A 10711-nucleotide genomic window follows, 5' to 3' on the forward strand; every position below is an offset into this window, starting at 1 on the left:
GTTCATTCCAACTTATGTGAAAAACACTCAATGTACACCGATATCCATCCGCATGATAAACTCTGACTCCGACACTTATAAGGCCGATTCAGGACACAGAAAACTACTTCAATCAACTAATAACCACTCAAAATTACCTCCAGGAAAATTCCCATAGCCTCAGTATTTAGATGAAGTGTCATAACTGTTCATTTAGATTCTACTAAGTTCACTCTAGAGCATTTGCATGTTGTGTTAATTGATCTCACCTAAAAAAAATAGTCCTTGTGCCACCTGAAAAGCCATTACTGGAATGTGCTGCAACAACCTAACACTGTGAAGCTCCAGAACAGCTATAGCAGAGATACTTTATAATTATGTAAAGGTGAACTATATCAAGTCAAAACATGCCCTGGGCGTGAAAAAAAACACCTAAAATTGCTTCATTCTGCTTGATCTGCCCTGAAGGTCTGATTATCGGCCCTCCCTTAGCCAGGATTTCTGCGCAATTTCAGTACCTGACACTTTCCCCACCCAGGTTAAAATCATCTGTGAGGAAAGAGAGAGATTTCAGACTGCAGGGTATTGGTTTCTCACCACATTTCTCTCACTGACATTAACCTACTGCTTAGGAAATTTTAGCACAATTACAACCTTAGCAAAAATCCAAAGCTGTATGTGAGAAACTCAGTGGTCCAATCAGAGAAAAAACATTCAGTGTAGACACAACTGCTTCCATAGGGTAACAGGAGACAGTACACCTCACGTAAGAAAGGGGACAAGTTACGATAGTTGTAGGAATCATCGTTCTGAATTTCCTGACTTGATGTGTGTAAATTTCAGCAATAATGTCACATTAATACAGATATTTGCATTTAACACACCCATGTTTATTAAAGACAAAAATGTCACCACGATGACAAACCATTCTCTGAAACACACTCAGGGTAAGCAAATGCCAAGCAGTAGGAGAAATTTAAGTTGCACAGTAACACAGATGAGATGTGCACTATAAGGGAAAACTTTTTTTCTCTTTTTTGCTTTGTACCATGCAAAAGCCTCTTGGGAGGGAATCAATTGGTCCTTTTTATAGCAAAGATGATTTCTATGTGCATAGCTCAAGACACTCAGTGGGAATCTATAAATATTTAAAATGCAAAGCAGGACCCAAAAGATAAAGATAAGATAAAGATAAAGATAAAGATAAAGATAAAGATAAAGATAAAGATAAAGATAAAGATAAAGATAAAGATAAAGATAAAGATAAAGATAAAGATAAAGAGAGATCTTTATCTTAAAATATAACGAAATACAGTAACAATATAAATGCATGGGCAGAGCATGTCAGAAAAAGAGAAAAAAAATAAGTGACACACTATTAAACTTTTCCACTGAGTGAGGTAGCTCCATCTGCTCCCCTTACATGCCCAGACACAGGTATATGTCCAGCTCTTTTCCTTGTTCCAATCCTTCCTCCCTCCGGAAGATGCAGTTCCCCATCTTGCCGCTTTCAGGGAAACACCCCAACACACCCCTCAACAGGCAGCTGTGTCTGTGCAGGGGGACATGCAGTACAGCATGCGCTGCCTCGGCGCACACAGCTGGCACAGGCCACCAGCTCCAGCAGGTGACAGCACAGACCTGGTTATATCGAGGACACAAATGACCGTACATCGTTTTCATCTCTACAGGACACCACGGGCTGGCAGATCTCCTCGTGGAGATTCTCTGCTGCACAGTGCTTTCTCCAACCCTTCCCTACCAGCCTGCATACTTCACCCCGACAGATGATCTTCCCTTGTGTTCTCAAGTGGGGCTGCTCCGCAGGCTACAAAAGGCCACAGGATCTGCCTGCTAAGTCTGGACCACATGTGAACTGGCACAGGGTGAGCAGAAATATCTGTCTTCCTGTTCCTTGCTCAATCCTGGCAGTCTCTCTGCTCTTACCCTCAATTACATCTTCCTTCAGATTGCCCTCAGTGCTCTCCTTGCTGCCTGCCACTAGTCCGTGGATGTTTTCTAGCAGGAAGTCATCCTCACAGCCATCACCAACCAGATGAATGTTGGTTTCTGCATTGAGGCTGCCCACCACCAACACGCGGATCTTCCCTTCCACATGTCGGGCAAGGTTCGGTTTGAAGAGCACATCAAACTCGGCTGATTCCCCGGGAAGCAGGACCAAGGAAACGGTGTGCGGCTTCCTCCCTGCACAGCAATGGAAATCAGAGACAAGCGATACAGCCATGCAGAGGAAACATTTCCACGGGCTCTGAGAGGAGTAAGAAGTTGAAACGCAGCTGTCTCTAAGCACAGGTTCTGACATCACTGGTTCCAGACCCTCCTCCTATATTCACAAGACTAAGACAGCACCCTGCAGAGAGCTGCTTGAGTATCTTAACCTCAGGTTAACACCCAGCTCTCACTCAAGCTGCATCCAGCCAGCTCCTGCCATACGAAAAGCTGAGTCAAAAGGCAGTTTTGGCTTTTGTTGGCTGCCTGTGGGCTCAAGGGCTGCCTCCGTTCAGGCTGGTAACTCCCCACCTGCAGCACAGACCTCAGATGGGCCAGTCAAGTGCTGGCAGGTTTCTACAACTCAACCCACCCTATCGAGAAGAACCGAAAATCCTTCCTACAACTCGCTAGGAGGAAACCCTGCAAGACTCCACATGAGAGACAAGGGGTAGGAGAGCTCCAGGGAAGAAACTGTGCCTGACACCTGGATGCTGCTTAGACAAGCCAAGAGCAGGGCACACGCTTTCCCTGTGTGGATGACTGCACTTCGAGGTTAATGAATTTACCTGCTCCAGGAGAGTCCTCCTCCATGCCCCCGTCTTTGTAGATGCAGCGTGTGGTGGCCCTGGTGTTCAAGAAGAAAACTCCCTCTCCATCCAACAGGTCCATGATCAACTGAGAAAAGGGAACAGAGAGCATGACCACAATGGTATGGGTACAGGACGGCACAGGGATCGACACCGCACACTTCCTCACCTCGAACACAGCTCACAGGACAAAGTTGACATGAAATCAGACAGGAAGAAAAGTGTTCAGAGGCATTGGAATAGAGCTAAAATATCACCATACAGGAGAGTACTAAAGGCAATGAGTAGGATATAATTAGACTACAACTGAGTTTGATTACAAGGTATTAAAACATCATCAAATAGAATCTAACGTAACCAGGACATCACTTTCCCACAGGGGAACTAAAGTGTGAGAAGAGAGGCAGGGGGAAAAATAGCCCACCAACTCTCTGGTGTTGAATCAAACCGAGAAGGAGAGGCTGGTCAGAAATTCACACTTCCAAGAAGAACTCCCTTCTTGGAAAAAGTCCTCAGCCATTTGCCTCAAAAAGAATTTCCGAGACCCATTCCATGCAGTTCACTGAGGCACAGAGCGTGGAGCAGAAAACTGAAGAGTGGGTCAGGACAGCAGTGGTGACAAAGGAGATGGAGCTCTCCTGGAGGGATCTGTCTAAGAAACAAGACTCTCCCCACCAGTGTGCCAAAGCCTCTTCCAGAAAGTCAGAGGGAGGTGTTCTCCTGCAACAGAGTGGCTTTGAGTACAAGGAAAGGGGTTCGTTCGGTGTTCAACCACATGCATGAAGTACCAGTGCTTCGGTGCATCTCTACCATGGTTTCTGCTACCTTTCCTCCAAGGCACAACAACTTGTTCCTAGACTAGAGCATTCCCTGAGTACCTCCTCACCTGGACAGGTACGATGCCACTGTTGCAAATGACCAGAGGGAGTTCTTCGGAATCACCCAGCAACAGCTTCTTGAAAAGCAACAAAGGGTTCCCCTTCTCATCACGAAGGACCAGGCGCAGGACAGTCACCTGAGGCAGATTCCCAGCCCCAGTGATGGAGAAGGTCAGGCTCTGTGCTTTAGTTGCTGCAGGGCTGCAGGACAGACAGGGGAGAAATCATTAGGGTGGCATCAACCCATTTCCCAATTGCCAAGCAAAGAAGCGAGTGCCACCCCTGTGTTTTCCCTAGCTGGTGCTCCTGCACCCCACGACACAGCTTCCCCCTCACCCCTCTCCTCCCGGTCAGACCAGGGTCATTCATGACAGGAATTTGCTCTGGAGAGCCAGAGCCTTCCAGAACCACAGCGACAAGGCATTGCACTAAATCGACTCATGCAGTACAGCAGGTAAATAATGGGGCAACAGAGGAGACACAGCAAACTCAGTGTTGGCAGTGACACGAGACACATGCAAAAAGCACAAGCGCAGCATGAAGATAGGATACAAGCAAGAAGGGAGACGTAAATAAATAACAACATTAATAAAGATTATTTCCAAGGACACCAAACCAGGAACTCCTTATTAGGGCAGAAAGATGACTTATCTCGTCCCAGTTCAGCAACCAAATGGTTGGGGAAGAGCAGATCAGAGCCCTGGTACAAACACAGGTCCCAGGACAAAGGAAATGGGCTCCTCTTTTATAAAGGGTCCAATTGCTCCTTCACATGAAATATCTCAATATACCCCAGGTCATCACAGCAGATCTTCTAATTTTAACAAAAAAAAAAGGGATGAAATAATGTGCTCTAACTTGCCGGCACAGAAACCTCTTCATCTAACCCTTTGTCCTTGCAAAGCCCCAGCTGTCACACGTCTCCAGTTCTTTGCAGTTCAGTAAATTCCAGTTGGCTGCCTAACGTCGCACTGCCTTCACAGCCACTCGCGTGAGCTGAACCATGAGCCCCATTTTCTGCTCTGCTCTACCCAGCAGTTACTGCCTCCTGTGTCATCTACGTAGTCTAACCAAGGCTGCTGAGAACCTTAGGGGTAAGAAGAGGTCTGGTCCTCCCAGAAGAGAGGCAGCTATCAGAAAGGTGTTCCTCCCTTCCCATTACTCTCCTCCCCAAGAATTCACCGGGTGAGTTACCTTGCTTGGATGTCAAGGGAAGCCTCAAATGTGCACCGGTAGTTCTTTGCCTTTAGCGGAGTGAAGGTGACTGTAGCAAAGGCGTGGGAGCGGCTGGGCACACACATCCGAAGCGGATCCACCTTGAAAATGCCTTTAATGTCGTTCTTATGCTGGGGGGAACCCACAAAGTGGTGTCAGGAAGAAACACCCTTCCGTGTGCTGCACTCTTACTCATACATGCATTATGTGGAACAGCCCCAGACAATGTCTTCCTTCCTGCTTCCCTGGACACGCTTCTTTCAGCTCAGAGAGTGACTCCAAAGTGGTGCTGACCTTGCACAGAGAGCTGCCATCAAGCCCAGGAGTGCAAAAGCTCTCTCTGATGGCTGGGCAGCCACAACAGTGCACACGGGAGGTGGGGACTGCATGGAGAACCCTGCAAATAACCTAAAATGGGCCTTGAAAGAGAAGGAAAAGACCAGGGAGCCGGAGGAAATGCTCTGCTTGGAGCCCTGGCACATCCGTCTAGTAGAAACCTCCCCTCCAAGCGTGCTTCCAAGAGATATTCAGAAGGGTTCTCATCTCCCACCAGAGATTCAGCAGTGAGCCAAAACCTTGTTTGAGGCACGTGGAATTCAACCCAACTGTCACCTTTGGCCTGGCCTCTTGTTCTTACCTCAGTGCTGATGGGTTTGACGGAGAGGACCACATCACAGGGGACTTTGTTCACATTACGGATCTTGAAGCGAGCCTCAGCCTGGTGCCCAACGACAACATTGGTGAAGATAAACCTGTTCTCATCTGTGATGAACACACCCTTGTCTTGCACTGTCTGTAGGCTCTGGTACAGTTTCTTGTTGCCGCATATTCTATGCTCCTCAAAGATTGACTCGATGTCATCAACCACAAATGCTGCGAGTAAACCAGAGGCAGGACTGAGCACAGAGAAGCCCTTCTGCCCCCTTTTTATCTGAGCCCTGCTGGCCTCTCAGAAGGCTCGATAAGCTCTTTCTGCCCAAGTCACTGCAAACCCAGCCTTAGGTAAGGGAATCAGCTGTGAGGATAGAGCTCAGTCACCCTCAGTCATAAAGGGTATGGCATTCCTTTTGTCCTTCCAAGCATCGTCCCCGAGCCTTTCCCCACTAGCGGACTTGGAAATAACTGGAGCCTCTGAGCATTTCAAGATAGGAATTTAGGGTCAGGGTGCCTCTCTATCCAAGCAGTAAGTTCAGGTCAGTTCAGCAGCAGGTCTGGCTATCGGAGCCTGTGGATGAGGCTTACCTGGGAAGCAGGACTCAGCAAACAGGGTATAGGGAATGCCAAGGGGATTGTCCGTGGGGTTTCTGCCTTGGATATCGATGGACAGGTGCTCCTTGCATTTCCCCAGTGTCGCTGCACGGCACTCAATTGTGACTGTCTGCCGGTCCCCAGGAGGGATGGAGCCAAAGCCAGGGTACACTGTGAACATGCCGAGAGTGAAGCGAGTCTGCAGAAAGAACTCCAGGAGAGACTGATGTCCAACAGCTTTACCCTCAGCATCCTCAGCAAGGAGCATGCCGCTCCCGGGCCTCCATCTGGGCCCAAGCCCAGTTCCAGGGCAGGGAGGGATGACTCCGTAGCCCAAAGGCAGCCCCAGGATGGAAAGAACAAGGCAGGAGGAGCTCCGGGCCCGTTCTGAGAGGCATAGAGGAAGGACTTTGGGTGGAAAGGGCAAAGGAGGTAGCTAGGATCCTTCAGACTCTATGGGTAAAACAGGAGAGTGGAAAGAGCTGTCAAAAATGATGGAAGAGGTAGCTAGGATCCTTCAGACTCTATGGGTAAAACAGGAGAGTGGAAAGAGCTGTCAAAAATGATGGGAGAGGAGAGAGGGGATTGGAAATAAGAAAAAGCAAGGTCATCTGATACCTATGGACTGGGAGTTCAAAGAGGGACATTCTCATCTGTGGCATTCACAGACCTATTTTGGCTAGCAGCTACCAGACACAGGACCTGCTCCCCTCCCCTCCCACAACTCCAGGTCCGAGCCAGAGCACCTCTATCATGCAGACCTTGTCCCATCCTGTGGTGATGAGCCCCCCGCCTGCGCACAGCAGTGTCCTTTCACACCACCTGCAGCGGCACATGTTGGGGAGCAGGAGCCACCTACCGCAACGACAGGGCCTGCATCCTGTTGCAGCAAGCACTTGCTTTTCTTGGCCAAGACAGCATTTGTCCTTGTGTCTTCACTCATGCAGGACTGGACAGATTGCAGTTGATGTGCACTGAGAGGAGAAAGTAGGAAACCTCCATCATGCTGAGTTCCCCCTGCCTTTCTCTGAGGGCAAAGCCAGCCTTCCTCCCCACGAAGGAAAGCCCTCCTGCTCCTGATGGCTCCCAGAGGGCTGTCTGCAGCACCCATTGCTGTAGCTTACGGATAGGTCGGTGGTTTCACCAGTTTGTCCTACACATGGGGATACCGAGCTGTTCTGCTCACAAGCCAGTGACACAGGCAGACAGTAACCTCGGTCTCCTGGCTGCCTCTCACCCCCAGCCATGCTACAGTGCCTCCTCAGCAGGAAGGGTGGTGCAGGTATTCTCTCACCTTGGCTTTGGTGGCACTCGGCAGATGTGGAATTTAAAGGCCAGGACGCCTTTGTTCTCCAGCGTGAAGGTGTGGGTTTTCCTGGTGCCCTTCAGCACGACACCAAAGTTGATGAGTGAAGCAGGGGAAATGCTGTACTTGCTGAACACAGCTTTTCCTGACACTCTGATCGGGATGACAGCGGCGATCTCGTCTCCTTCAGAGATGCTGGGATCAATCACCTGTAGCCAGGAGAGGGGCTGGTAAATACTGCAAAGAGGCCAACCTCTGTCTCTGTCCCCTGACCCCATCCCGGGCCCCCATCAGCTCACCCTCCCTGTTTAAAGCCTCCTCCAGAGCCAGTTTTCAGCTCTACTTTGGAAGCATCGCAAATTGTTTCTGAACAACTTCCTTGTACACATATGAGAGAGGATTCTCCAGCTACAGTCTTCCTTCCAGAAGAGACATGTCCTGCTTACGCTTCCAGGACATGGTATGCCAACAGCACCTGGCCCAGGCAGCTCACCTGGCACTGCAGGATGGCTTTGTCCTCAATGCTCATTTCCCTCTTAGGGTGGAAGAGCAGATGGATATGCATGGAATCTCCAGAGGAGGCCAGCATGCCCTTCTGCGGGTGGACAGTGAAGTGGGATGCCAAGTCAGGTATGTTGGTATCTGCGGCTTCCAGCTTGAAACTGGGGAGAAAGGGAAGAAAAAAAGACATATGCACTTAAAAGTACCAGTGCCACCAGCACAAACAGGACTTTTCAGGGACCATAAAAAACTTGAAAGAGTAAGAGTGCAGCTGTGCTCGGGGAATCCCAGATCTTGACACTGAGAGCAGTCACTCACAAATGTTGCAAGCTACCGCTAACAGCGCATTTTTTCATTTCCTCCTTTAAAGAGCCTCATAAAGAGAAATGAGCTGACCCTTGAATGAAGAAAATGAATCTCAGCGGTGAGTGGCTTAAATTTTAGGGTGTCTCTTTCTGGTTCCCGCTCAGCTGTGAAGAACTGCTGGGGTGGGCCTGGATTCCCTATGATGACACTTGGGACTGGAAAGCCCAGATGTTTTATGTACCCGAACTGTGAGGGTGCCAGCACGGACAGAAGGAGAACGCAGGCCTGGGCAGATGGTGGCACCATGCATTCACAGACCAGGCAGCTGGACCCACCTGTACACAATCTCGTACTTCCCTCTGTTCTTCAGAGTCAGCACTTGCTTTGCCTTACTCAGGACTTTAAGGGCTCCAAAATCCACACAACCTCTACCTGCAGAAAACCCACGCAGCAAGGTAAGAAATGGTGAATATTTGTGAGCTGCTGTAGACTACACCAGGTGACAAGAGACATCTTTGGAGTTTTCTGGTGGCACAAAATCCTTCTCAGCAAGTTTCCTTTTGTGGAAGTTTTCTCATTCTGCTTTGCTGCCCTGTCTCTTTCTCAGAGAATATCTGAAGGGTTTTGCAGCTAAGGAGCTCAGCTTCCATCTCCTGGCTTCCAAGCACAGACCCATCACCTTTACAAGCTGTGACAAGCCTTCAGGTGTCACCAGCTGCTTGTTCACATCACTGCCATTTCAAAGCCCCCATACCGGCCTCCACATGGAGTTACATACTACCAAGTTCGAAGGTCCAAGACTCAGGGCTGCCCTGACAGCACTTCAGTCCTGGCAGCCTGCAGAATATGTGCGCTATGTACCCGTGCCATGCCTGCGTGCTATCCCATTCTGTCCCGTCCCATCCCGTCCCATCCCATCCCATCCCATCCCATCCCATCCCATCCCATCCCATCCCATCCCATCCCATCCCATGTGCTTTGGCTGTCCCTCTGCCAAGGCAGTGCAAGGCACCTGGATTCCTTTGTTCTGGGGGCATCCACTGACCTGTAGAAATGTTGATGTCCAGACCAATGTCATAGGCCTCCGCAAAGACTTGGATACTTTCAACTTGAACAATGCCCAGGAGTTTTTCTGCATCTGAAACCTGAGGCAGCAGGAAACAAACAGTGCTTAGACCATTCTCCTAAACCCTTTTGGTAGGCAACACAGGAGTCCTTGTCTCTGCCGGCTGCTTGCACCATGGCCTCCCCTCCTTGGCAAGCATTTGTGGATTCCTAACCTGTTTCTCTCACAGGCTGATGGTATCCTGCAGTGAGAGTCCCATGCTCCTAAGGGCCTAACTTTTAGCTGCCTAATGCAACTACATTAGATGGACGTGTTTGCAGAGCTACTCTAAGGGATTTTGTTACAGCTTGTAAAAAGGGGATTACAAAACTGTTCACTCCAACTTATGTGAAAAACACTCAATGTACACCGATATCCATCCGCATGATAAACTCTGACTCCGACACTTATAAGGCCGATTCAGGACACAGAAAACTACTTCAATCAACTAATAACCACTCAAAATTACCTCCAGGAAAATTCCCATAGCCTCAGTATTTAGATGAAGTGTCATAACTGTTCATTTAGATTCTACTAAGTTCACTCTAGAGCATTTGCATGTTGTGTTAATTGATCTCACCTAAAAAAAATAGTCCTTGTGCCACCTGAAAAGCCATTACTGGAATGTGCTGCAACAACCTAACACTGTGAAGCTCCAGAACAGCTATAGCAGAGATACTTTATAATTATGTAAAGGTGAACTATATCAAGTCAAAACATGCCCTGGGCGTGAAAAAAAAACACCTAAAATTGCTTCATTCTGCTTGATCTGCCCTGAAGGTCTGATTATCGGCCCTCCCTTAGCCAAGATTTCTGCGCAATTTCAGTACCTGACACTTTCCCCACCCAGGTTAAAATCATCTGTGAGGAAAGAGAGAGATTTCAGACTGCAGGGTATTGGTTTCTCACCACATTTCTCTCACTGACATTAACCTACTGCTTAGGAAATTTTAGCACAATTACAACCTTAGCAAAAATCCAAAGCTGTATGTGAGAAACTCAGTGGCCCAATCAGAGAAAAAACATTCAGTGTAGACACAACTGCTTCCATAGGGTAACAGGAGACAGTACACCTCACGTAAGAAAGGGGACAAGTTACGATAGTTGTAGGAATCATCGTTCTGAATTTCCTGACTTGATGTGTGTAAATTTCAGCAATAATGTCACATTAATACAGATATTTGCATTTAACACACCCATGTTTATTAAAGACAAAAATGTCACCACGATGACAAACCATTCTCTGAAACACACTCAGGGTAAGCAAATGCCAAGCAGTAGGAGAAATTTAAGTTGCACAGTAACACAGATGAGATGTGCACTATAAGGGAAAACTTTTTTTTTCTTTTTTGCT

The 10711-nt window shown here is 48.3% G+C and overlaps 1 protein-coding gene across 1 annotated transcript; it reads right to left on the bottom strand.

Moving 5' to 3' along the window:
- Positions 1-1684: 1684 nt before the first annotated feature.
- Positions 1685-9122, bottom strand: LOC128850806 (hydrocephalus-inducing protein homolog). The gene is made up of 11 exons (XM_054055822.1): positions 9114-9122; positions 8588-8742; positions 7939-8107; positions 7434-7654; positions 6999-7113; positions 6134-6338; positions 5529-5764; positions 4871-5022; positions 3677-3877; positions 2778-2886; positions 1685-2184 (listed from the first exon to the last, which is right to left on the bottom strand). The coding sequence occupies exons 1-10, from the start codon at positions 9120-9122 to the stop codon at positions 2883-2885; spliced, it is 1467 nt and encodes a 488-aa protein (XP_053911797.1). The 3' UTR covers positions 1685-2184; positions 2778-2882.
- Positions 9123-10711: the final 1589 nt, after the last annotated feature.

Source organism: Cuculus canorus, unplaced genomic scaffold, assembly GCF_017976375.1.
Source record: "Cuculus canorus isolate bCucCan1 unplaced genomic scaffold, bCucCan1.pri scaffold_82_arrow_ctg1, whole genome shotgun sequence".
Lineage (NCBI taxonomy): Eukaryota > Metazoa > Chordata > Aves > Cuculiformes > Cuculidae > Cuculus > Cuculus canorus.